The sequence below is a fragment of the Saccostrea cucullata genome, unplaced genomic scaffold (assembly GCF_032062105.1).
Source record: "Saccostrea cucullata isolate Sc308-1 unplaced genomic scaffold, CSIRO_AGI_Scuc_v1 ctg4419, whole genome shotgun sequence".
NCBI classification, from domain to species: Eukaryota; Metazoa; Mollusca; class Bivalvia; order Ostreida; family Ostreidae; genus Saccostrea; species Saccostrea cuccullata.
Window position 1 is genome coordinate 1 of NW_026930973.1, and position 27,959 is coordinate 27,959.

General features: G+C 30.4%; 2 protein-coding genes and 1 long non-coding RNA gene across 3 annotated transcripts; 1 reads left to right on the top strand and 2 right to left on the bottom strand.

Annotated features, from left to right (window-relative positions):
- Nucleotides 1–5,846: 5,846 nt before the first annotated feature.
- Nucleotides 5,847–9,304, bottom strand: LOC134230801 (uncharacterized). The gene is made up of 3 exons (XM_062712651.1): nucleotides 9,272–9,304; nucleotides 7,489–7,557; nucleotides 5,847–7,211 (listed from the first exon to the last, which is right to left on the bottom strand). Exons 1-3 carry the CDS (start codon nucleotides 9,302–9,304, stop codon nucleotides 5,847–5,849), a joined length of 1,467 nt encoding a protein of 488 aa, XP_062568635.1.
- Nucleotides 9,305–14,872: 5,568 nt separating this feature from the next.
- On the bottom strand, nucleotides 14,873–16,799 carry LOC134230796 (uncharacterized). The gene is made up of 4 exons (XR_009984422.1): nucleotides 16,654–16,799; nucleotides 15,858–15,979; nucleotides 15,121–15,179; nucleotides 14,873–14,931 (listed from the first exon to the last, which is right to left on the bottom strand). It is a non-coding gene; the product is annotated as an uncharacterized LOC134230796 (long non-coding RNA).
- Nucleotides 16,800–21,025: 4,226 nt separating this feature from the next.
- LOC134230800 (uncharacterized) lies at nucleotides 21,026–27,841 on the top strand. The gene is made up of 6 exons (XM_062712650.1): nucleotides 21,026–21,165; nucleotides 24,383–24,435; nucleotides 24,791–24,919; nucleotides 27,218–27,347; nucleotides 27,520–27,554; nucleotides 27,666–27,841. The coding sequence occupies exons 1-6, from the start codon at nucleotides 21,074–21,076 to the stop codon at nucleotides 27,839–27,841; spliced, it is 615 nt and encodes a 204-aa protein (XP_062568634.1). The 5' UTR covers nucleotides 21,026–21,073.
- Nucleotides 27,842–27,959: the final 118 nt, after the last annotated feature.

Sequence of the window (27,959 nt, forward strand, 5' to 3'; positions counted from 1 at the left end):
GCACCGAAATTGACACAAATACACTCAGATCTGTAGATTAACCAGGGTATCGCTTTGAACATAAATCATTTTTTTACAACCGTCATTTTGAGTGCATGTAATAAATTGATAGTGGCTAAGCGAAGGTCGAAGATCGAAACAATATTGAATACATTGCTGTCTTTTAAATTTATAATATTTATGTTTAATTGATTTTAAAATATGTTTAATTATGAAAACAATATTGTATACAAAGCATTGAAAGAAGACAGCATCACTTTTTCTACATTTAAACATTTATGTTTTATACGTCCTTTTTGCATTTAACGTGCATTGCAAATCATGAATTTAGAAAAGTTTTATAAATGCATTTGAAAAAGTAGAATAAAAAAAAAACTACTAAAAATTAAAAAAAAAATATTCTAAAAATATCCGGTTGTTTAAAGCATATACATGAACTTGTAATTGTTAATTTAATGGTACAAACCTGTCTGGTTAATCGAACTAATTTGCCTTGCAGTCCAAATATCGCCATCTTGAAAACGATAACGTATGGCACAGGCGTCAAAACGCCCTAAATATCCACAGACATAGAGGATCTTAGAATTAACATTCCGACCCGGAGTTGTCCATCCACAGGTGTTGTTGTGAAAATTACAAGTCTCTTAAATAAAAAAATATAATTTACATATTTTTTATCAATCGATTGATTTATTTAGAGAAATTAAGCTAAAATGTATGTGATTTTATATAGTTTAATTCAATGACAATATGCATGATGTAAAAATTCAGCAATATCGTTAACATTGCAAAAAAACGGGGTTCATGTGATTAATTTACTTTTGTCTTATGTACATGTAACAAATGCTTGAATTTATTCTATTTAATTATAAGATTGAAATATATTTCGAATAAAAATGACTAAAAAAATAAATAGGCTTAAGTTGTGCTTAAACATGTGACTTTGTTTAATAAATGTTTTTTTTTAAATATTAATCTGTATAAAATATTGTTGATTAAAAAAGGTTGTTTGTATAACATATAAATAAATGACACGTTTTGCTTGTCCAGTAATTGTACATAGAAATCAATTCAAAATTTGTAAATACATTTCTAGATTTGCTTTGAATCAATTTTTTTTCTCCACAGGAGCGTTTGCAATATATTTAGATAATTTACAGAATTTATAAAAACTCTTCTCTCTCTCTCTCTCTCTCTCTCTCTCTCTCTCTCTTTATGTTTAAGAAACAGAAAATACTTTTCCTCCTTCAATGTTTCATTTTACATACAAAAAATATTTGGCATTTCATTTAACGTTATCAAAATTTCAACGGAAACATCTAGTTATACAAAGAAGAAGGTATGGTTTCCATACAAATTTTGCCCTGTGATTTTCTAAAAAATGAAACTGGTGTTAAAGTTGAAAACTCATGCTTATTAAATAATTGAAATTCAATGCAGAAAAATCATGCAAGTCATTTTTCTCACACGTATTTTTAAATGCTAATTATGACGTCATAAACATGTGTATTTTCCCGTATTTTCTTAAAAAGTTGCAAAAGACACCAATTTTCAATGGAATTTTCTTTCAGATAACATTGTCCACAGGCATCGCCCACAAAGATCTTTATATATGTGATTTGTTATTGAATTTTGCACAAAATATCAAAAAGTTAAACTGGGCGACGGCTGCGGACACTGTTTTCTAAAGGAAAATCACCCTTGAAATGTGCCATTTTGAGGCTTTTTCTCTTGAAAATAGAGAAATTCTTCACATTAATGCCGTCATATTTGCAGATTGGTAAATCTTCATGCCATATTCTTCCCTGATTTATCAGTGTCATTTATTTAACTAATATTTAAGCCAGTTTCAAAACTTTTAGATGTCATTTCATTTTTAGGGCGCAATAAAGCTAAAACCATATCTTCTTCTTTACACAAAGCTTAATCATTAAAGCTTTATCAAAATTAATTAGTTCTTCTACTTCTGTATTTTATGCATGAATAGGTCGAAAAGGTTGTTAAAGTTAATACGCTGTTATATCCCCAAAAAAACTGCAGAAATGTACTACAATTTTTTTAAATATATATATATATATATATATATATATATATATATATATATATATATATATATATATATATATATATATATATATATATATATATATATATATATATATATATATATATTGGATTTTATCCAATATTAGAACAATCTGAAAACATGAAAAATCTTCTGGATAAATCGTCAATTATTAACAGCTGAAGACAAGCACCAAACCTGAAGAGGATATTAACCAAAGCAAAATTTTCCTCTAGCAACCAGAGTGTCGTCAAAAAGTGTAGTGACCCCCGATGTGGAACGTGTGATTTCATTCAGGAGGGCGAACAAATTACACTTAAAAACGGAAAAGTTTTAAAACCTAATACCAGTATGAATTGTAAATCTTCAAATTTGATTTACTGTGCAACATGCCCAACCTGTGGCGAATATTATATAGGGCAGAAAAATCAACTTAACGCACGAGTGAGGGTACACAAGCAACATATACGGGATGAAATTGTCAGATGCACCCCTTGTTCAGGGGTGTTGCTAAAACGCGGAACGGAACGGAAAACGGAAAATATTATTTTAGATTAAATCATTTAAAATATATAAATTTCTCAGAAACGATATATTTTATACATATTTAATCCCTCCTTAATGAATACAAGTTTATTTAATCATTTTAAGTTTGTTAACAGACGAAAAGTGTTGAAATTATGTCTGAAAAAAATGGGGGGTGGGGCAATAGTTGTTATCTTAATGAATCATGGTAACTGGTAAGAAAATTAAAATGTAAGAAAAAAATCTTCTATAATGAGATTACTATTAGAACACCTCGGATAAACACTTCGATTGTAAAACTGGTAGTTAAATTTTTATACAAAATAGAGTCGCTTCCTATCAATTAAATCCTGGATAGATGGAGTTGTAAATCTAAAGTATTTTTAAACTGATATTTCGTCCTTACGTTGAATGAATTTAATCAATTTAAGAAAAAAAAATTAAACATGCTATTAAATTCCTTTGCAACAGATGTTTTCTTATGGTGCAGGTATTCATATTTGAATTTCTCAATATGCATATCATATGCCACTCAGGGATTTAGAGGAGAGCAGGACCACCCCGTCCTTTTTGTGACCAATATATTTGTGTGACTGAGGGCACCTACTCTGACCCCAGACTGCCCCCTCCCTTTTCAAGATTCCTGGATTCGCAAATGCATTCATAATGCATATACATGTATGTCAAAACCAGTTCTTTAAGTTTTTGTCTATACCGATACACGTATGTTTACATACTAGTAGTTTTTTTTTCCTTCCGCCTATTTCAATCTAATTAAGATTTTTTTGTTTATAAATAGACATTCTTAAAAAATGATTTGAACGAAACGTTTGGCGGATTGATACTACATGTAATTAGTACATATATAACACAGGATTATTTCATTGACAATCGCCTGTACATGTTATGAGGGGTGCATGATTAATGAATATATCATATTTTACTTTAATTTTTCATTAAATATGACTTTAATATATCAGGAATATTGCTTTTTATGTCTTGACATTCCTTTTCCGTTTTCCGTTCCGTTCCGCTTTCCGTTCCGTTTTCCGTTCCGCGTTTTAGCAACACCCCTTGTTCAGAACATTTCGCCGAGTGAGGTAAAGGAAAATTTAAGATTTTCCCGTTCTATAAAATGTGGACATCGGATGAAATCGCCAGTGCTACCAAAGAGGACTACTTTATAAGACTTTTTAAACCAAAACTGAATTGCAAATGAGATTAATATGTATAATTCACAAAACTTATTTTATTTCTATGCTTTAATTATACATTCTTTGACTGCGTTGAAAAAGTTCATGCAGCCGCTACCACTAACTACATTGTGACGTCATAATGCCTAAAGTTATCACGACGTCATTAGCAACGTTATTGACAACGTTTTGAATTTTTTGTAACTTTCTGAAGAGCCAACATGGCTGAAAGCGCTAACAGTAAAGATTTTATTTAATTTGGTCTGCAGCATTCTGTTTTTATTTATTTAAGTATTTTTTACTGTACCAATATATATATATATATATATATATATATATATATATATATATATATATATATATATATATATATATATATATATATATATATATATATATATATATATATATATATAAAAAGCACTAAAAATGACCAACGACACGAACAATAAAAATTGTCAAATTTTCGGGACGCCCTGTCCCTTCCTCAGGACAAAGAAAAGAGTTAAAAAGTCATAAGAACAAAGGAAAAAGCGAAACAAAAAACAACTAGCACTACTACTAAACTACTAAACACTATATATTTACATACTTAGTTACATGTTGATTTGGAAATTTTTAAGAACACTATTAAAGAAAGAATCCGGACCGCTATGAAATGCGTCCGGTCTATCGGGTATACTCGGGTGACTTCATATAAAATGAACAGTTACGGCGGGCCAAAGAACAATATTTCATTGATAAATTTAAGCCTAAACTAAACAGATAAATGTTCTGATTTAATCAATGACTGTGAATATTGTTTTTAAAATTTATTAATTATTGATTATTACTGTGTAAATATGTATCATTTACAGTGTCAAGTCTATTTAATTTGGCGCTTTCTACGGACATTTTTTGCGCCAAATTTTAACGTTGTCCTTTAATTATGACGTCATAATAACGACGTTATCATGTCATGTTGCTATTGTTATTCAAAATTCACTGAAGAGCCGAATGGCGAAAGCGCTTTGGAATAAAATGTGATCATCTTTTCCAAACTCTGGATTATTTTTATATATATATATATATATATATATATATATATATATATATATATATATATATATATATATATATATATATATATATATTATAAAATCCAAATTCAAATGATAAACTCAAACTTTTATCTAAAGCGCTTTCGCCCCATGCGGGCTCATCAGTAGATTTGAAATTGTAAACATAGTTACATTATGACGTCATTCTCGTGACGTTATGTAGGCAACGTTAAACATAATGACTGTGACGTAATAGTAATCACAGTTAAATGAGGCGCACAGATAAAGTTTTACAGTTCATTTGATCAAAGTTAAGCGCCTATTATAAATGTTCAATAATGGAGACATTTTATATAAAATGTACATAATAAAATAATTTGATATAAATTCCTTTTAACAGTTCAATTTTGGTTTAAACAGATTTATAAAATATTGTTCTTTGGCTTTCCGTAATTGTTCATTTTCCTCTTTTATTTTGTAAAAAGGAAATATATAAAAATGTCCTTTGCCACAAGAATCAAAGTGTTCACTACATGGCGTGTTTCGTATGGTCGGATCCTTAATCTGTTGTTTGTGCACGCGAACACGGTCGGCTAATTTGGTTCCGGTTTGTCCTATATAATTTTCCTCACATGTAGGACACGTCATACAGTATATAAGGTTTTTAGATTTACACGTCATAGAAGATTTAACGTCAAACTTCATTCCGTTTTTAAAAATAATGGTTTGTCCGGTTTTTAAAACTTGACAGGTTCCGCATCGTGGATCCTCGCATTTAGAAACCATAGGTTTCTCGGGGTTCGATGTAAATTTGGCAGTGGTAAGAATCTTTTTCAAATTGGGAGGTTGACGCCTGCTGTGTAGTATATCCTTTGGTTTAATAAGGTCCCTTAATGTTTCTGATTGTTGAATAATAGGGAAAAATTGTTTGGCAGTTTTAAAGATGTTGTGATTTCTTGGGTTGTGGGTTAGAACAAAAGGGATCTTTTCGTTGTTCTCCTCTTCGTGATGTCTAATAGTACGTCATTCGTTAATGGGTATTTCCTTTGCCTTTTGTATAGCAGCCTCAATTAATTTTGATGGATATTTTTGTCTAGAAAGAAAAATTCTTAGTTCACACAGTCTTGTATTTCTGCGATCCTCATCAATAACAATAGTACAAATTCGCCTGGCCATATTGAATGGGATGTTTCGTTTAGTATGGGAGGGATGGCATGAGTTGAAAATCAAATATTGATGGGAGTCTGTGCTCTTGTAATAGAGATCCGTTATGATTTTTCTTCCCTCTTTTATAATAAGAATGTCTAAAAATGGCAATTTGTTTTCACTGATTTCCATTGTAAAATGCATACTTTCATGGAGCCGATTTAGAATGCTGTTAAACTGTTGTAGATCTTGTAGAGATTTTGTCCAAAAAATAAAACAGTCATCTAAATAACGTTTCCAGTTTCTTTCAATGTATGTACCAAAATCCTCTCCAAAAAATGTTTTGCATTCTGAAAAAAGTTTTTCCTCCAGAAAACCTAGAACGAGAGTTGCGTAGGTAGGGGCGACTTTTGTCCCCATTGCTGTCCCTTTTGTTTGTAGATAGTACTTGTCATCAAAAAAGAAATGATTATTTTGCAAAACTATTTTAAGTCCTTCGAGGATAAATTCTTTTGAAAATCTCGGCTGGATTACATCTGGGTGCTTGTCAATCCAAAAGGAGATGGCTTCTAGTCCTAAATTGTGGGGAATATTTGTATATAAACTAGTAACATCAAAACTCACTAATTTCGTATTTTCTTCAACACTTTCTGGAATATGGTTGAGAAAATCCATGTCGTCCCGAATAAAACTGGGTACTAATTTGCAGAAAGGTTTTAGTATAATATCTAGCAAATTGCTAAGTCTCTGTGTTGGACAAGAAGGACCAGCTACAATAGGGCGTAGTTTTAAGTCTGTTGGACGTGGCAATTTAATATAAGGTTCACTCATTTCCTGTATTCCGTTTTGAATTTGTTTAGATTTATGAATTTTCGGTAATCCGTAAAAGTTACTAGTTTTTACTTCAAAATTGAGAAGAAAATCTATCTCCTTTTTGGTTAAATTATCGGAAAATTTTGAAGTATATTTTTTCATTGTAGACATCGTCTTCTTGTCTTCATTCGAAGGTAGTTCCTTGTAAAAGTTTATATCATCTAGTTGTTCTAGGACCATATCTTTGTAGTGTTCTTTGTCCATAATAACAATAGTTCCTCCTTTGTCAGATTCTTTTATGATAATAGTATCGTCACCAGTAATATTTTTCAGTGCTGTTCTCTCAATTTTTGAGATGTTATCTCGCACACGGATATCGCTGTGATTGTTGTATGCAGAACTAACTGTGCGAACTAAGAATTTTTCTTTCTAGACAAAAATATCCATCAAAATTAATTGAGGCTGCTATACAAAAGGCAAAGGAAATACCCATTAACGAATGACGTACTATTAGACATCACGAAGAGGAGAACAACGAAAAGATCCCTTTTGTTCTAACCCACAACCCAAGAAATCACAACATCTTTAAAACTGCCAAACAATTTTTCCCTATTATTCAACAATCAGAAACATTAAGGGACCTTATTAAACCAAAGGATATACTAAACAGCAGGCGTCAACCTCCCAATTTGAAAAAGATTCTTACCACTGCCAAATTTACATCGAACCCCGAGAAACCGATGGTTTCTAAGTGCGAGGATCCACGATGCGGAACCTGTCAAGTTTTAAAAACCGGACAAACCATTATTTTTAAAAACGGAATGAAGTTTGACGTTAAATCTTCTATGACGTGTAAATCTAAAAACCTTATATACTGTATGACGTGTCCTACATGTGAGGAAAATTATATAGGACAAACCGGAACCAAATTAGCCGACCGTGTTCGCGTGCACAAACAACAGATTAAGGATCCGACCATACGAAACACGCCATGTAGTGAACACTTTGATTCTTGTGGCAAAGGACATTTTTATATATTTCCTTTTTTACAAAATAAAAGAGGAAAATGAACAATTACGGAAAGCCAAAGAACAATATTTTATAAATCTGTTTAAACCAAAATTGAACTGTTAAAAGGAATTTATATCAAATTATTTTATTATGTACATTTTATATAAAATGTCTCCATTATTGTACATTTATAATAGGCGCTTAACTTTGATCAGATGAATTGTAAAACTTTATCTGTGCGCCTCATTTAACTGTGATTACTATTACGTCACAGTCATTATGTTTAACGTTGCCTACATAACGTCACGAGAATGACGTCATAATGTAACTTGTTTACAATTTCAAATCTACTGATGAGCCCGCATGGGGCGAAAGCGCTTTAGATAAAAGTTTGAGTTTATCATTTGAATTTGGATTTTATTTTATCCCTATACCAAGGAAAAATAATTTTTTGAATATATATATATATATATATATATATATATATATATATATATATATATATATATATATATATATATATATATATATATATATATATTTCACGATTTTTGTTTCTTCTAAATTTGAGGTCAGTATCAAAAAAAAAAAGAAAGAAAGAAAATGTTATAACTGTTATGAACAATCTACTACTTAACATAAACCAAACACATGATAACAGGTAATAGTAAAGGGGTAGTCACTGATAAGTAAACGTTTATTTCGCATAAAATTTGAAGAAAGCAGAGAAGATAAAAATTGTGGTTAAAATGATCATTTACATAAAATATACATAAATTATAAACTTTTGCAGATAACTTTGAATTTAATTTTAGTGAAAGAATGGACATGTATGCAACGGAGAAGATTTTTTTTTCTTTCGTGAAGTAAATTAAACATATCTTTAAATAAAAATTTCGAAGCAATGTTATTATTTGAAAGTAAGACGAACTATCGCCTTAATTAGATTTTTTAATATTGATCAAGACACAGGTAGATTAATAATAATTTGAATGATTTAGTTTGTATTTTTGCAATTATTCTATATAGTTTGTGCCCCTCATCTCTCTCTCTCTCTCTCTCTCTCTCTCTCTCTCTCTCTCTCTCTCTCTCTCTCTCTCTCTCTCTCTCTCTCTCTCTCTCTCTCTCTCTCTCTCTCTCTCTCTCTCTCTCTTCATAGACATTCGCACTAGTTATGTTAATATCTCTTATTTTTTGTTGTTTTTCTTGTCTTATACATTTAATTACATATACGTCCGTTTGTATTTGTGTTCTTTGTGTGAGAGTACAAATAAACTTTTAAAAAATTTGTAATTTGAAAGATGTTAAATGAGTGATTTTCTTTAATCAAAATATTCAGCCCATCTTCACGTACCTTCTTTTTTTAAAACTTGGCATGAATGTATATGATTTTTAAAAAATATTTGACATTTTTTATGTCTTATCTTAAATACAATCAATGACAACGACAAAAAATTATCATTAGAAAAATTACTCACCAAAAAGTACTGTATCTCTTTCTTGTTTATCATGTGCCATAGAGAATACAATCAAGGTGCTAAGTAAAATCAGATACATTGCGAAGTAATGGTAATTTCCATAGGTTTGTCAGCAGCTCCAAAGTGATGGAAATGAATATCACTGAATAACAATAGTGTGAAGCTGAATATGTATCCACACTTATTTTGTAAAAGGGTTATCCAGCTAGCTGTTAAATCAATCAATAAGAAGTGCTTTATAATTATAATATTTTGCTTGATATCTTATTTGACAGAAGTTTTTAATCATTGTTAAAATGGTTGTTTCTTAAGCCCAACATATGAATTCTTTGAAATGAATTAATACTATCGGTAAATGTTAACCCTACTCTTATTTCATTTTCTTTTATTTCAGGAGATGTACTTCATAATTAAATCTTATTAAATCTTTTTTCAGTGCAAGGTTCTATAAACATGTATATTAATGCCACTACATGTAAATGGGTTCTGTCTTAATACATTTGCCTTTATCAGATTAACATATATCCCTGTATTCAATATTTCTCTTGCTTCTTAGGTTAGTCTTTGATGGTCAATATTGATAACTAGAAAAAAAAGTACATTGTCTCAATTCTTCTTTAGAAATTTTTGACTACAGAACAAAATTCTGGATATGAGAACACAAAGTAGAATTGTGTTTCAAATTAAACAAAGTGTACAAGTAATATGATTTTTAAAATATTTTGTCCTCTTACTATTTATTGCTGAATTATTTAAAATTCTTGATTTAAAGCTTTGGAACTTTCACGTTAAGCTTTAAACTCAGAGTATATTTTTTGCTAGTTTAGAAATGCCATAGTTTGTCTTTGTCCATTGTATTCAAATTATTGGTTGTACATGTACATGTATGCATGTACATATACAAATTTTTAAATGCATATTTAAAAGAATGTATAGGTCTTTCTTAGGCTACATGTTGAAACTGGGCAATTTTAAGAAATTTTTTTTTTAATATGAAAAATTCAATTTGCCTAAATTACTTCATACATTTCTATGATATATAAATTATAATGGTAACTTATTGACAAACAAGTTTACTAAAGAAGAATATCAGCAGTCTTGTTTCAAGTGATCATTTCGTAAGTTTTATGGTCGATACAATGACCATGTTAGCAAATAAAATTTTTCATGTCAAATGCTGACTGATGTTTCTCATACTGATTGTTGGTCAATTATTGTCCCCCGTCACTGAAATTGGGTGATATTAGTTTGGGTCCGTCCGTCCGTCTGTCTAGCTGTTCGTCTATCTCTCTGTCTGTAACGCTTTCGTTCCTGCATGATATCTCGACAACCCGTTGAGCTTTTGCAATAAAATTTTGCATAGCAACTCCCTGTTACATAAGGAAAAACCCTATTGATATTTAAGTCAAAATGTCATAAATTCTGGGTTTTTTAACACTTTCGGTTCCTCATGATATCTTGAGAATTCTTTAAGCTTTTACAAAGAAATTTTACACAACAAATCCCTAAGGCCTAATGTTGACGCCCATTTATTTTGAGATCAAAGTGTCAAAGTTCAAGGTCATTAATTTATACCTTTTATACAAATTGACAATATTGAACATGAATATATTCATGTATGTGACCTAATGTTTGCATACAATTTTAGAAAAGAAGAAAGCGGCTCCGTGGTGTAGGGGTATGTCTCTCGCTTTACAAGAGAGAGGCCCCGGGCTCGAATCCAGAACGATCCTTTTCCTTTAAAAAAAAGTACTCTTATTACTAAATGATAGTATTCAGCATGTGAAGTGAAAAAATTATAACGTCTGGCTTGTACAAACTCATAAAATCATCATTACAATGTGATTAATATTTTATTTATTAAAGAGAATCGTTTAATTATGTGTACATAATACAGAATAAACAATCAAATCTTTATATCCATATTGGCTATTTTTATTTGCTTTAGTATACATGTATATACATTTAATAATTTTAAAATTTAGCCAACCCCCCTCCTGCGCCTGAACTGCGCATGGTCTTCTTTTTCCCGAAGCAGGGATCACAAATTCTCTGAATCAGCTTGTCAAAGCTGCTGTCACAATTTTTTTTACCTACGTATAACTTCCCAACTTAAGAATTTAGTGTCGGGTTAAAAAAAAATAATGATGGTCTGAGCTGCAATTCTTGCCGTAAATTATTAAATGGATTGTGATTTTTACCGTCCAACTCCCATAAAAATCTTTTTTCTTTCTTTCAGAAAGGTTTGGAAACACAATTTTCATAGGACATGGTTTAAAATGCAGACTGTCAAAATTAACTGTTTATTTGTACACTGGGGTTGTGGCGGCTTTTTCTGTTATTTCCCGTTCATGACAAAAGCACAGGGCGGTTGTGACCGGTCGGCAGGGGATGCCTACTCCTCCATAGCTTCAGATCCAACCTCCAATGTTTTGGAGGACCGTTTTTACTAAGCTCCTATTTGGCATTGTTTGATGGACTTTTGATTGAGACTGTACGCTATCTCCTTATGTTTCATAATCGAATCATCATTTGTACACTTCCATGAACAATTACTTTGTCATTTATTCACTGAAATTTTTATCAAATATACCTATTCAAGCTACCTACGATATCATCTCCTCACGAACTACCAAAATTGTGATTACCCACATACATTGAATTCTCCACGAACTAAAATGATTCCTCAATGAGATCTTTTGTTTTATCAGCATATATCACGTCATCATCAACCTAATAAATTGTAATGATATATAACTGCAAACTGAATCTATATTACAAAGCATTTGATATATACCAATACCCAACAAACGTGCTGATTTTCAACTAAGAAATGTAAAGCCACTTGCTTTTGTTTTTGTTTTTTTTCATTAAGGTTTTTATAAAATAAAAGAAAAGAGCTGATACATGTATAAAAACATGAAAAAGATTTAAAAGTACAAAGGTATAAAGTACACCATGAAATACTTAGTTAGACTGTATAATAAAAGAAGGCAGTAGAGATAGCAGAACCAACCTCATTCACGGAAGACTAGTCGTAAGAAAAAGCAATTCATGAAGTTAAAAGAGAATGTATCTCTATACGTTATTGACCAGGACGCGCAAAAGGAAACTTAATACTGATAATCATTAAACATATTGGTTATGGAATATCAAAAACTCCTTTTGGGCATTCGATTTACTGCAGAGATTTTAATATACGCTTATGATAAAAGGACATCCCCGTGCCCGTATCATGTTTCTATTTTATTCTTGATTGAGTTTCAGGAACTGTGGAAAATATCATATGAAATGTGACCGAACACTTTCTGTCGTAAAATACAGCTACTTGGATCTAATATACTTTTATTAAGATTTCAAGATCCTGGTCATTAAAAGCCTCACATGGTAGACAAGCAGCTGTGAAACTTAACATCTTATTTTCTTTTAATTTAACTCCTTGAAAATGACAGAGTTAAGGATGGATTCTTCTCATATTTCTTATAATCACAGAATCTTGATTTTCTGAATACTCAATATTCAGACTGTGTACACTTATTAAACATCCAAACGAACCGGTGTAATCAGCCTTGATTTTCGGTCAAGGTCGTTTGAAAGTCAGTCCTAAAAATAGTACTTTTACACAGAAAAATTTTGAAATTTACGCATAGGGATAAATTTTGCTGACAGAAAAAAATATCTTGCTCAATAAAATTAAAGTTGTAACTTATTTTTGATCACTAACTAACATGAATTGAGATGGTGGGAAAAAACATGAGATCCTCAATATTCAATAAAAACATTTAATCCGAATTTCCTCGATAATTTCTTTCAAATTTCTCAGTTTTCATAAATTTATATGAAATTTCATCTCAATTTTTACAATTGATCATATAATGTCAAATAGTTAGATTTTTGTCAGATGAGTATTCAAATGTTGAAGATTAATTTACAAGGTAGAAAAGATATGGTATTCATGCTAATTATAGAACAAATTTAGCCCGAATTTACTCAACAGTTTCTGAAATCTTCCATTTTACAGAGTGGTGTTCAAATCTTAAGAAAGATTCTTCACCCCCCAAAACAGGCAATTTGGTGTAATTGTGACACATATATACATTCAATTCTTCCATTTATACATTTCATTTTATGATAGTTTGTACAGATAATATTTAAAATATTTATTTCGAATTTCCTCTGTCATTTTATTCCTAGGAATAAGTTAGGTTTGACAATTTTATAAAATACATTCTGGATTCTTTTCCTATTTTATATATTCAGAAAATAATGCAATTATGCATGGAAACATTTCAAGATATGCACAATTAAATGACAAGAAAAAGATGTGGGGTCATCATCCTTGATTTTGCTTGAAGGTCATTTGAAAAGTTGATGCTAAAAATAGATTTTTTTCCTCCTGTGGAATTGAGAAAATCCAATGTGGTATTTTAAAATTATGTTTTGGAAAAATGGAGATGTTTAGATATGAAAAAAACAATTTAAGTCTTAAGTTTTATGTTAAAGCAATGTACTAAAGTAAAAAAAATAACAAACTTTTGATCACAAATGACACAAAATATTTATTCCGAATTTCCTCTGTACTCTTTATAAAGTGATATTTTAGTCTTTGACATCATTCTTTTTCAATTTTTTTTACTTAAATCATATATTCAGAAAAAAATATTTTTACAACCATAGGAAAGATAGATGTTGAATGAATCATTTACAACAAAAAAATAAAGGAGTATTCATATTTATTAAATTGCCAGGTTAGCTCGAATTTCCTCATTTTAAAAATTATCATTGAAAAAAGAAAATGCTTTCAATATATCATATAGGTTAATAATTTAAGAGACAGGACAGGCGTTTAGATAAATACATTTTCTCTAAAATGTGATATGATGTATTATTTTGGAAATAATTGCTGAAATTATTGCCATGTTTCCAAAAAACTTTTAAAAATTCAATCCGAATTTCCTCTGTTATAAAATATACTGGTTTCATTATTTACAAAAAAAGTAAAGGTTCGCGAACGAAATACATGTATATTTTTGCTGAGTTAAAGGCCAAAACTTTATGTTATATTATAGAATCTTTATATGTTTTGTACATGAACTATATGACATGTATATAAATATTTATCAGTGCCAACACAATTACAATAATTGTCAAGGGTGCAACATACTAGTATAAGAATCACCAATTGTTCATACAATTTTATACAATACACTGCATCTAGATTTTGAGGCTATACAATGTACATAAATCACACAATAATATAATTTACACAATAATACACAATAAATATGTATTACAATGATTTCTTTAAATATATGGTATTTCTTAATAAATAAGTGTTATTTTCAGTATTTCTGTACATTGACTATCAAAGGTATATGAGACAAATTTGATACTTTTCCTTTCAAGAAAAAAATACATGAACTTCCTTTCAAAAGTTAACTTATAATTATTGTATTTTTGGTAGCTAAATAAAAACGAAATACATCTTAAATCTCTCCTGTGTAACAAATAATTTACAAAATCTTTCATTAGGGAGTGTTTATAGGTAAATCCCCTTTTTCTGTGGCAAGGTTATGTGCACCAAGTCTCAAGCTGTTAATGATTGGTCTCTCTGTTCTTTTTTTTTTGGGGGGGGGGGATATCAGTGTAATTCACAGCATCTGAAATCATCAAAAACAACAATATCTTGATAACATTTTAGTTTGGTGAATTATGAACCTTAATTTTCTCTTTTGAATATTGATCTGATATTGTTTGTTTAAATGCTTCTCAGATATGATTTTTAATGAATTTGAGGAAAAATCTTAACTTGCTGAAAAATGAGAAAATCTTTTTAGTTCACCACTCACTTGATGTGCGAATTTCTTGCTGAACATCTGTTCACCTCCTGAGAGTCCAATTTTTTTGCCTACGATTATAAAAAAAGGATTAAATATATGCATAGCAGTAAAAATGCTGCATTACATGTTACAGTGTATTATACTTTCAATTTAAATACTAAAATCTGATTAGTTTAGATGCATCTAACAATCCTTATTGTTATACTTTTAAAAATTTGTTCCTATACAAATCTATACATTTCTAATGTTTTGCTGAGCGGGCATAAAACAATTGATATTAATTAAACCACTGAGTGAGATGTTGGACCGGTCGATGAAATGTTGGACAACTTACATGCACATCACACAATTGGTGGAGCTTAATCTAATTTGCATTTGTTGATGTTTAGCAGTGACGGACGTGAAGTTAAGACAGTACAAGATACATATACATCTAAATAAATATTAAAATGAAAGGTATCACAAAACATTTACTGACTGTGTTCTCAAGCAAATAAATTTTGTCGATCCTCAAACCAAATTGTCTGCCTTTGGCCTATCTGTCTCAGGCAGACACTTTGGATCTTGGGTCTGATAAAACGCAAGTTGCCCTTGAACTCAGTCAGTAATATTTAAAATTGACATCCCTTGTATCAGTTGACAATGGTTTTCCTCGGGGTGTCAATTTGGATTGAAGCCCTCAAAAACATGCACTATTTATATAATAGTTAGATACAGTTGTGTTCATATTTCTTATAATTATGTACCTCAGTAGTCCATCTGCAAGCAGATTTTGTTCAATCATCCTGCCTAAGTCTGGCCTTCAGTCTACCTTCAACTACAAGTAGTCTACTCCTGGGTAAATTAAGTACTGTAGGGCTGTTTGCTCCTAAGAATTAAACATGAACAGTTCTTAGACAATTGTTTTTAAATTAACAAAAACTGGTTATAAGATTAAACATTCAATCTTATCTGTATTTCATTTATTGATTTATAAAAAAAAAATGAATGAAGTTTTTTAATAAATATATTTTATTCTATACACCACGTTGTATAACAGTGTATAATGTCTTATTTAAATTTGTACTATAAAAAAAAACATTTTAAACCTAAAAACACAGAAAAAATACAATAATATAAATAATTTCTGGACCATTGTGTTTCATTTTGCTCCATAAATTAGACAACTGTTTGTCTCAATGTTATTGATTTTTCCACACAATATATACTCATTTTTCACTTTGATTTGTACCCCAACGGAACACCTTACTTTTCTAACAACTTGATGATTGCTGTGTCTTTCACAAATAAGGCTAGTTAGTAATGTAACTTGTTGTAATTATATACAAAAAATGCTATTTTTGTGAATAATTATTAGTCATAAAACTGACGAACACATGGAAATGATAAATTTTAATCCTCAAATGTTGAACAGTCGCGGAAACAAGCATACGAAGTACATCAATCTATAATATCCTTGCGAATTCCCATTTATCAGTAAAAACCACGTAATTCAATTTCAAAATTATAAATTAAATTGTCAGACATACATAACTAACTTACATGTACAATCTCACTGCACAGTGACCCGACATGACATCAGGCGATCGAGGCAACGTGGGTCTGCAATCTCGCATGTTTGTGACCTTCGACAGTTCAAGTTTCCTTTGGTTGATCGGGTGTCCCGGCATAAAGAAATGGGTGACTTAAAATTGTTTTAATCATACCTGGGCTTCTGCAATGCTTCAATAATGTTTACGGCTTGTATATTTTACAAAACAATCCTCTCGGGGTTATCTACGGGAAACGACCTGGACATGTTGACATTCGCTACGGAACTGTGCATTTTATGGCAATTGTCGCAAATCAAAGAAAAAATCACGAACAACTTAATGTCTTTAATAGAAATAGACTCAACAATACATAAGCTAATAAATAAAACAATAATTATTTATTCAGATTGATTAAATATGTAATTTGCATTTTACGACTTCCAAAATCTATGGAGACCCATTGACGATGTAAAATGCTGACAAGAATCCATCCTTAAAAAGACTAATAGCTATGCTTTTCCTTCTTTATTATCTTAAATATTTCTAAAATATTGTGCTAAATAATGAATCTATGTGGAATAAGTTTGGTCATTTATCAAAGTTTGTTTATCCTGTAAAAAGCAATTTTTTATGCTTCGATTGTTTTAGATTCAGTGTTCTTAATTTAGATTAAAAACGTACAAATTAACTTTTCTGTTTTTCAATTTCCATTATTTACATATATCACCTGCATGTAGGGTTTATCTCAGTTGATTCGACATACAAGAGCATGCTCTACGTACGAAAGGGCATTTTTAACAAGGCAAGTTAATGAAAGATAAATGGACAATATATGTGACTGGAAATCTATCAGCCTATCTAAATATAGTCAATACAATGATTTTGTCTGCAAATGCAATTTTTTCTTTAATCAAATGGTATTCCTTTCTCATTGAATTGTCTACGAATTTCTCATTTTGTATCATCATGAACAAGGCACGGTAGGCATACCTGGTTAGGGTTGGATTCTTACTCCTCCATAGAATTTGATCCCACCTTTGAGCTTGAGGTCCGTATTTGCACTGCATGTTCTTAATTCGTATTATTCAAATGAACTTCTCCATTTTATAATTCTTACCCCGATTTCTATTCGTTTCATCTTATTCTGCTTCAGTTGTTTTGATTCAGTGGTCCATGTCTTTCTCTACACTCATCCTGTGGTATTCCGTTGGATATTAAGGCGAGATTAATGAGAGTTATGTAAATATTTCTAATTTCAAATCAAAATGCACATGCGGAAGGAATTGAAATTTAAATTTCTGTTACAGAATCTTTGCGATTAAGAATAAGGTATCGAAAAAACACATAAAAGATACCTCAGAGTCTGACACACCTGTTTCATATTTGGTTATTATACTTGAAAAAGTCGTTAATGGTAATCTAACAACCAAGCTCTATGACACACGAGATGACTTTATCTTCTTTAACGTCAAATTCCCCTATTTATGCAGCAATATACCTTCATCAACTTCATACGGAGTTTATTTATCTCAGTTGATTCGATACGCAAAAACATGCTCTAGATATAAACAATTCTAAAACGAGGTAAATAATTGACAAACAAGTTGATGAAACAAGAATATCAGCAATCTCGTTTAAAGTCATCATTTCGTAAGTTCTATGGCCGATACGATGTCCTTGTAAGCAAAAACAATTTATCTTTTTTTTTTTTTTTTTGAGTTTTTCTTACTTATTGTGAGTCCATTATTTAAACACTGAATTGACGACGGATTTTCCGTTATTTCCCGATCGTGAAAAGGAGCGCACGGTGGGTGTAACCGGTCGGTAGGATATGCTCACTCCTCCATGGCACCTGATCCTACCTCCGATGCTTTGGAGGTCCGTGTTTGCTCTGATCCTATTTTGTATTGTTTTATGGACTTTTGAACTTCAATAATGTTTGTTATCTCCATCTGCTTCATCAAAAAAAAAAAAAAGCTCAACTTAACTTCTTTTCTCAGTTCACTTCATTTTTTAGAAAATGATTAGTAGGTTGCATTTTGTTTCTTTATTCAATATCTATACATCATTAAAGGTCACCATGAAAGTCAATCTGATATTTTTTGACACATTTCTGCAGTGCATTAATTTTACACTTCTTAAAAGCAGAAATAAAAAGTTAAAATGATGCAAACCCGCAATTCGGCCGCAAACAAAATTTATCATTTAAAAAAACTTTTTTATGATTTTAAAAGCGTTCTTGCAAGGAAAGCACGTCAAGATCTTTAAAGGTGAAATTGAATCATTTCTATTTCTGTAAAGAATTTGAATAAAAATTTTACCACATTTGCCGATTAATTTCAGTTCATTTTATTCAGGTAAAAATATCACAGAATGTCATGATTCACACACAAACGTTACAGATTAGCCTACTGATAGAAAAAAAACACATCTCAGCAATATGGTATGCAATGAAGATCTAATTGAACACACATGTATACATGTAATTCAGTATTATTAAATAAGTTGCACGACATATAGATGATAGATACTGTAGATTGGCAAATAATCACGATGGTTGTAATTTCACTATGTTCGCGATTCGTAATTTTTCCGCGAAATTAAACCCATCGTGAATGCTATCATTGGTTTCTATAAACGTTTAAATGCGTATACGTAATTAAAATAAATTTCCAGGAGCGCGAAATTAAAACCATCGGGATGAATACTTTTCTAGAAATCGTGAATTTTTTACACCGTGTAATTAAAACAACTTACAGCAGTTCCTAAGGATAGCCCATAAAAGCCTTAAAAAAATAAAAAAAATAATAATAAAATAAAAAAAAGACTGATTTCCAACGTGGTCCTCAAATAATATGCTAGTAACAAAACTACATTAACATTGGAATTTAGGCAGGGTATTTTCATGAGTCAGTATAGCATAATGCTTTGAAAAATAACGATGTTTCCCAATAAAATTTTTAGCTTACGAATTCTCACAATAATAGATTCATCGATGTAAAAAAAAAAATCAATGATCATTGATGAATGATAAGAATTTATTGTCTTCAAAATGAAGATGTTGGCTTCTAAAGATGAACCACGTGCTGATACCTGGATATTGGTCACGTGATAATGCCAATAGTTTCTGCAGAATATGCTACGCTGCAAGCCGCGGTGCGAAATATAGGAGAAATATCCTAGTTTCATTTGCAGCTGTAGAGCATATGTTCAAAACATTTTTTACTAGCTGAAAAATCTTTCAATAAATTTTATTTATTTTTTTATAATGCACTTTAACCAAGTTATTATTATCCGGAAAATCATGGCGATTTCCTTTCATATCTTACACACTCCAAGGCTGGGGAGTATCGATTGTAAACTCCTTTTATATAACCAGAAATTATCAATTATCTGATGTGAAACGAAATTGAAATATAAAACAACAATTAATACTAAATGTAACGCAAGTTTTTAAAACATTTTACTCATGATTTTCACTTGTAATCATTTAAGAATTAACTTATTTAACTAATAAAAAATAAGGTCTCATTCCCCATGTGCACTCTCTAACACAACCACAAATAGATCGGCCGCTGATGCGGCCGATAATAATAACCTAGTCATGTGAACTCTTTAATAAATAGAGAAATTCGATATCAAAAATCAAGTTTCTAATAGTGAATTTTGCCAAAAATGTATGTAAAAGAAGTTGTTTTAGTTTTTTTTTCCTCTTGAGCTTTGACTTGGAATTTTTTTATACGCTCACGTGTATAAAGCTCACCCTGACTGACCTGTAGTGGCAGTCTTCTAGCCAAAGTTGACTCTGGTAAATGAATGTATTGTGTTATTTTTGTAGAACAGAATTAATTGTTGTTCCCATTTTTTGTGTATCAGAGACAACTTACGCGCATACGGAACGTGAGTTAGTGCATGCTTGTTAAACCACACATCATTTTTCTGACCGCTAGCACGGCCATCCCTCTGATTGTCATCCGTTTGCCCTTTGTTGTATTTTAATGTCTATCTCTGTTTCCTTCTGTCTTATCTCTTTCTGGTATTATTTCCCGATGATAGCGGAAACTGTTAAAATTTCTACAAAATTTACAATATGTAAACCATTCCAAACGTTCAAGGAAACAGACCATGTCGTAATTATTAAATATCTGCATAATATACAGCGCAGAAAATATTTTTTCCTGTTACATACTATTTTAAGCATCAATAACCTATAATTTAAGTATCATTGTTGCAAATTGCATTAAACAGCAGATATATCACATGCTGCATTGTTTTTAATGAGTTTTACAGTACAAGTGTGACCGTTTTTAAGGAGTTTAAGGAACAAATACCAAAAATTCGGTTACGTTGCATTTCCTTTTTTTTATTTGTTTGACTTTCTATATACATAATTTATACAGCTTTATATTACTTCTTTATCGCTGATTAACATGAAATTTAGTTCCATATTTATTTTCCTATCATGTACAAGGGATGTTGTTTCAGCAAATGCAGCAGGAATTTGTTCGAATGATTCCATCGGGTAAGCAAACCATCTCACGTGTTAATATGATGTTGTGGTCTGCTTAATTAGAGCTTCAAAAATTAAAATACAAAAAGATTTTGAGTTTTAGTTTTATATTATTTTACATTTACTGAAAACCAAAGTAAAAAAAGATATCTCTTAACATGCTTAATATGAATTGTGTATGAATTCTGTTGCCAACTTTAAATATTGGCAAGATTCTAATTTTCTAGACCAAGTTTTGTCTTTATAATTCAAAACATAATTTCAAGTGATGAGTATCCGTTTATACAGCTGTATAGCTCTTTCATATCTTTGGGGTTTTGTTAAGTTACATCAAGTACCAATCAATATCTATTATCGAAGCCAGTTTCAAATTCTAAATCTTCAGTTACTTGACTGTTAACATTTTCTATATATTGATAAAATCTACAGGTACTGTGAACACTGAGCTCACTAAATGGGACCTCCCGCCTACGTTTTGTTTACTAGTTATAATGACCGGCAATGTCCATGGTTTGCTCTAAGAGACCCTAAATAGATTTCAGATTAAAAAAAAACAAGAGTTGCACAATCCTATTATGTATGAAAGAATCTTTGTAGGTATTGTTAAAATTTATCCAGTGAAATAGGAGGCGTTAAAGATCAGAGAAACCCTAACAAAAAAATACTATTATATAGTAAACTATAGTTAACTATAGTTAACTATAGTTTACTATAGTTTACTATAGTAAATCAAAGTTCAAAAGTTTTTACCATAGTAAATCAAAGTTCCAAAGTTTTCGCCGTAGTAAATCAAAGTTCCAAATTTTTCAACATAGTAAATAAAAGCTCCAAAGTTTTTACTATAGTAAATCAAAGTTCCAAAGTTTTCACCATAGTAAATCAAAGTTCCAAATTTTTCAACATAGTAAATCAAAGTTCCAAAGTTTTTACTGTAGTAAATCAAAGTTCCAAAGTTTATACCATAGTTATGCAAAGTTCCATAGTTTTTACTTTAGTAAATCAAAGTTCCAAAGTATTTGCTATCGTTAATCAAAGTATCAATTTTTTTGTATGTTGTTTTATTAAGTTTTTTTAATTATTAATCTGTTTTAAGTGGGATGATATTAGTTTGTTTTGACTGGTTTTTGTTATACATCATAATTTTAATATGCAAAGTCATCAATTTCAATGCAATATTAACATTTAACAGTAGAAAAAAACATGTTGACTGAGGTTAATGAAGCAAATATTTTGATTCTAAATAAAGGAATTTTTATCTTATAGTAATTTTCATTCTATGAATAAAAATAAATATTGATTATTTATTGGTGCGCGAGACTATTCTTACATCAAAATTCATTTCTTGTACTTTGTTTTTTTAGGGGATGGATCGGGTATTTAAAACGTTCTCTAAAGCTTTAATAAATCTTATTCTTGCAATTTAATAAAATGTATACAATATGAAGCAAAAACATAATACCATGGGTTTTATAGTACTGAATCAAAGTTCCAAAGTGTTTACTATAGTATATCAAAGTTCCAAAGTGTTTACTATAGTATATCAAAATTCCAAAGTTTCCACCATAGTAAATCAAAGTTCCAAAGTTTCCACCATAGTAAATCAAAGTTCTAAAGTTTTTACTACAGTAAATTAAAGTTCCAAAGTTTTCACTAAAGTAAATCAAAGTTCCAAAGTTTTCACCGTAGTAAATCAAAGTTCCAAAAATTTAACTTTGGTACTATAGTTAGCTATAGTAAACTATAGTTAACTATAGTTTACTATAGTATTTCTTTTAGGCTAGGTACTCTTTAATACTATAGAAAGAATGGCATTATCCATGTTTTGCTTTCAGAAACCCAAAAAACCTGTCCGATCAAAAGGTAAAATAGGAGGTCACAATTGCACTATAAAACAAAGATTCTGTCAAAGTCTCGATAAATTTCATGAAGTGGTATTAGAGGACTTGTGGATAAGAGATGGAACCCCAAAACATACATAACAGACGGCCTGAGGGACATACAGACTGACGGACATCTTTGTCACTATATACCCTCCCACTTAATATGCACTTTTCAACAAACGCTCTGACCAATATGCCACGCAGGTTAAGAATCTATGATAAGTCATGGGGTAGAGCAAACAGGCATCAAGAAAAAAAAATTTTAGCTCAGAGCAAATACCGACAGTAGAAACATTAAAAATGAAACCAACTACCATGGAAGAATATTTTGTCGGTCGCAAAAACTATTGGCCTCATAATTGATATAGTCAATTTTGCAAATCCCTTGAACTTTAATAGAATTTGCAATATTTTCTCAACGAATGATATCTGTTGATGTCCTCTATTTACAATAATTCCAAGCACTTTGTATATAATTCATATTTCGCATTCAATTTGCAATTTTTTTAAATTTTTAACTTCATACCTTTTGAAAAATATGATTTTGAAAGACTTACACTGGATGACATTTTAAATATGTATTGACTTCTATTTCAATAGAGAGCATTCTTTATAGGTTAATAACATCATGTTTTTAAGGGGTACAAGTTTTATCTTATAAACAATGATATAAAGTATATAAATTTTCATCGTGTACACTATGGTTTTCCAAAGTTTATATAGTTTCAAAGTTATCACTATACGTAATGAAATTTTTTATTCTTTTCGTTCAAGTAATCAAAGTGTCCATGGTGTCAAAGTCATCACTTTAGAAAATCAAAGTTATGATAGTTATCACTACAACAAATCAATGTTATCACAATTGTAAACTATAGTTTTCATAGTGTCATGGTTATCACTAAAGTTAATTATAGTTAACTAAAGTATTATTTGTAAAGTTTAAAAACAGATTTGTTTTAGATGCAGGTTTTTTTCGTTTTAATTGTTTTTCTATGTTTTTGTTGCTGTTTGAATATATTCGAAGAAAAATCGAACATTTTAATGTGTTTTAACTGCTGAACATTCTGATTAAAAATTAAATTAATACCTGATATCAAATTAATAACCTTAAAATATGAAGTATATTTAATTTAAAAATAAATTTTTAAAAACATAGCAATTACATCATCAATTTGATAATAATACATTTTGAGAATTTACCTCCAATTTCAACATTATCACTTTACTTTATTGAAATAGAAAGAAGATTAAACATTTGTATTCTACATTTTGCTACTGATTCTGCTATTCTCGGTATACAGTGTACATTGTATTATATTAACATTAATCCGATGCTTTATATGCCATAGGGAACCTTTACAATGCTGTCAAAACTATCGCCAAGTAGGAGATGTTTGTGAAGGTATGGCATGAATACCATGAGATGGTAAAAAAAATCACAAAATGTAAATCATTGTTCTTAAGTAACTGTATTTCTACACGCATGATACATCAAATAACGCAACTGTAAATAATGATTGCCTGTTTATCACAACGGTTTTTACTATCAGTAGCTGATATTATCCACACAAAAATAGACAGCTGCTTTCAGAATAAATATTTGCAATCCCCCTCTCCCGTTTAAAAATTAGTCAAAAGTTCTCTTCATATTTGCTCATTCATACATGTACATGTATTTCTTACAATGATCTTAGCTACTAAATATATATACTAAATATATATTCACAAACATAAATGTTTTACCTTTACTTTCAAAGAATGCTGGCCGGGGACATACGGTTGGAACTGTCACCCATGTCCTTCCGGTTTTTATGGAAAGTTTTGTCGAGAGTCGTGTAATCAGTGTGCGTCATGTGACCCAGTTAAAGGATGTGCAACAAGTAACAGTAAGAACTTCATTTTTACAGTCCAGTGCATAGTATTTCTTTCCTCCCTTTAGAATTACTAGCAACTACTTATGATTAAGATAACACAGAAAGACGATTCAGTGAAAAGCAGAAGGAGGGTGTACGTTATAGATACTCTCACAAAATGCAGAATAAGTGATGACTTCTTTTACTGAATTTATTTCTTTAAATACAGGTGTAAGTAGATTAGTTAGCACATTATTGAATGACATTTCATTCATTAATGAAAAATGTGAAGATAAGTGACAGTTGATAGATCCTATAAACAACATGAATCATGAGCAGGGCAAAACTTAGGTCCTATATTGGTGAAGTCAGATGACAAGGAGTAGTTACTATTTCATGTCAATTGGCTAGAGGACTGTAGTAATCGGTGATAAAAATACAGTACCAACCAGCCCCAACCTGACACAAATCAATCCCACAGCAGTCCCACAGCAGCCCCACAGTGGTCTCAGCAGTCCCAGTGGTCCCAGAGAGCAGTCTCAGAGGTCCCAGTGGGCGATGTTTATTAATTTAACGGACGGAACATAGTAAGAAATGAGATTGCAAATAAACAATGGAACTGTAAAAGGCAGTTGAAATTGATTCTGAGTAGTACACGTATCAACAAATATCTACAGTTCTTACATGTATGAGACAGTTGTTTCTGAACAGGACACGCATAGAAACAATTTGAAATTATATTAATTGAAGGAAGAAGACTTTCACACATAATAATAACATGAATATTTAGTCACACTTATGTGGTTTATTAATCTTTCACCAAATAACTATATTTCTTTATTGTATATGCTTGGTATTGTTTACCATATTCATTTCTTAATATATAAAATATTAAACTTGAATTGCTTTTTTTCTACCAGAATAATTTTATTTTTAGATCTTATGATTATAGATCTAGAGCAAGGCCAATTCTCATACTATACTCTGGGGCATTTTTTTTTATTTCATGTTCTTTTTTTAAATCTTTGTTAATTTTGTCGAGTATTATTTTTTTTATTTTCACTGAATGTCAATTTAATTGTTGTTGTTTTGAACATATTTTATTGACAATATGTCAAAGGGATTGGACACAAGTTCCAAAAATTTTGATAGTTCTCTACCGATAGTTTCTCCATGTACTTAAAAAAATCGATAACACTCAGTTTTAAGTGTTTTATTATATAAACTTTCGAGTGTTAATCACGATAATGGAACCTTCAGATTATGTTAAGAAATAATTAATCTCGAAAAACATGTGTAAACATTTAATGACTTATAGTTTTATCTTGCATTCACATAGATTGAAATAAGAGTCATTGTTGACAAGCATGTTCAACGATGTGTAACAGCATGCACCGCAGGTGTAGACATCATTTTATACACATTAACTGTCCAGGTAAACACAAGCAAATCAAAAATGAAATGTCATTATTCGCGATTTTTTATTTAAGGGGTTGCATGGAATACTCTGACTTTTTAACATGATGGTATTTGTCCTAAATGTAGAATATTCAATTAAAACACATCTTTAATCTACATGTAACTGTAATGATTTTTTTTAAATAATGCTAATGCAAACTTTGAAAAAATAATTTTACCATGTTGTTTAATCAAAAAAGCTCAGATGGTTCTTTTGTTAAGTTTTAGTTTAAATTGGATAAATATCATCTCTTGACTTCTTTTTTAACTACTTTAAAAAATTCATTCTAGAAATTAATTCTAGAATACATTTTTGTCAATTTACAGTCCCTGAAGACATTAAATATAAAGATATAAATCTGTAAGAATTTTGTAAGAAATCCTTGTGTTTTATATTTTCAACATCTCTCTGCTGAAAGTAAAGAAACTAGAACAGGGAGCCTGCAAATTCAGAATACATAAGGGGGTGGAGCTATTATGTCACTCAGAAACTTCTTCACGCATTAGTGAACAAAGCAGTCTAAACTACTATCCAGATCTTCCAAAAATCAGGTTTGGTCTGGTCGGTATTGTAAGTGAAGAACATTGACTAAACAAATCGTGTATGATATATTGATATACACATGTACTGTGTTTTTTCACATAACACGTACGACTAAATGATGTCATATTTGGACAAACAGTGAACATAAAACAACAGAAGTCTGAAGTTACTGAAATTTAAACAGTTTCTTAAAACAATCTATGTAATCACTCATTTGTAAGTAATCTATCTCTGTTTGCTAATTAATTGCACTTCGAATATCTCTCTGCAATTCAGTACTGATTTGAATTAGTTGAAAGATATCAAAGTTTTCGGAATTTCTTTTTTAGATTCTACCGCTAGAATTACAAATAACAACACGAATCAGGGGACTCGATGGATAGCTATAGCCATATCTGTGACGGGTTGCTTTGGCGTTGTGTTTGCAGCTTTAATGTGCATTTATTGCATACATATTAGGTAGCTTATTAAAGGATATTTTTTTTTTACTAATAAAACTAATTTTTATTATATAATTGATTTTTTTAGGAACAAATGCTCAAATTTTGTAAGTTAATTCTAAGTTTAAGGAAAACATTTGTTTCATGTAATTATGGATACGCACCATTACTTAGAAAGGCTTTTTAAACAGGAAAACTACATCACAACGATGCCATGAAAATCAAGGTAACAAGAATTTAATTTACATTAAAAGCCGTTTCATTATGTGTTTTTTATTTCAAGTTAATCTTGCATTCACATTTGCACGAGCATTTATGTTTTGTGTTTTAATTTTAGCAAAACCAGCTACAGGAATGCAGACAATGAACATGGCTTATGGACTTACACGAGAAAATGATCTAGTGATAACCCTTCCTAATGAAATTGACTCAAGTAACAAATTCTGTGGTCATGTGGAAGATGGACCTTATGATACTTTAATTTTGAAAAACAGCGAAGCCTTTTTAATGTAAACGTTTCCTTCGTGTACAACATTTGCCAAACAGCTTTTAAAGTCAATTCATCATTGTGTTTGCGTTGTACATGCGTTCAATGTAGCCTTTTTATGGAAACTCTCATTTTGAATGAAAA

Coding starts and splice junctions, on each gene's coding strand:
- LOC134230800 (XM_062712650.1), top strand. CDS start 21,074: ATGAAATTTAGTTCCATATTTATTTTCCTATCATGTACAAGGGATGTT. Junction 24,436..24,790: donor AGTAGGAGATGTTTGTGAAG/GTATGGCATGAA, acceptor TTACTTTCAAAG/AATGCTGGCCGGGGACATAC. Junction 27,348..27,519: donor ATTTATTGCATACATATTAG/GTAGCTTATTAA, acceptor CTTTTTAAACAG/GAAAACTACATCACAACGAT.
- LOC134230801 (XM_062712651.1), bottom strand. CDS start 9,304: ATGATAAACAAGAAAGAGATACAGTACTTTTTG. Junction 7,558..9,271: donor AAGAGATACAGTACTTTTTG/GTGAGTAATTTT, acceptor AAAACTTGACAG/GTTCCGCATCGTGGATCCTC. Junction 7,212..7,488: donor TCGATGTAAATTTGGCAGTG/GTAAGAATCTTT, acceptor ATTTTTGTCTAG/AAAGAAAAATTCTTAGTTCG.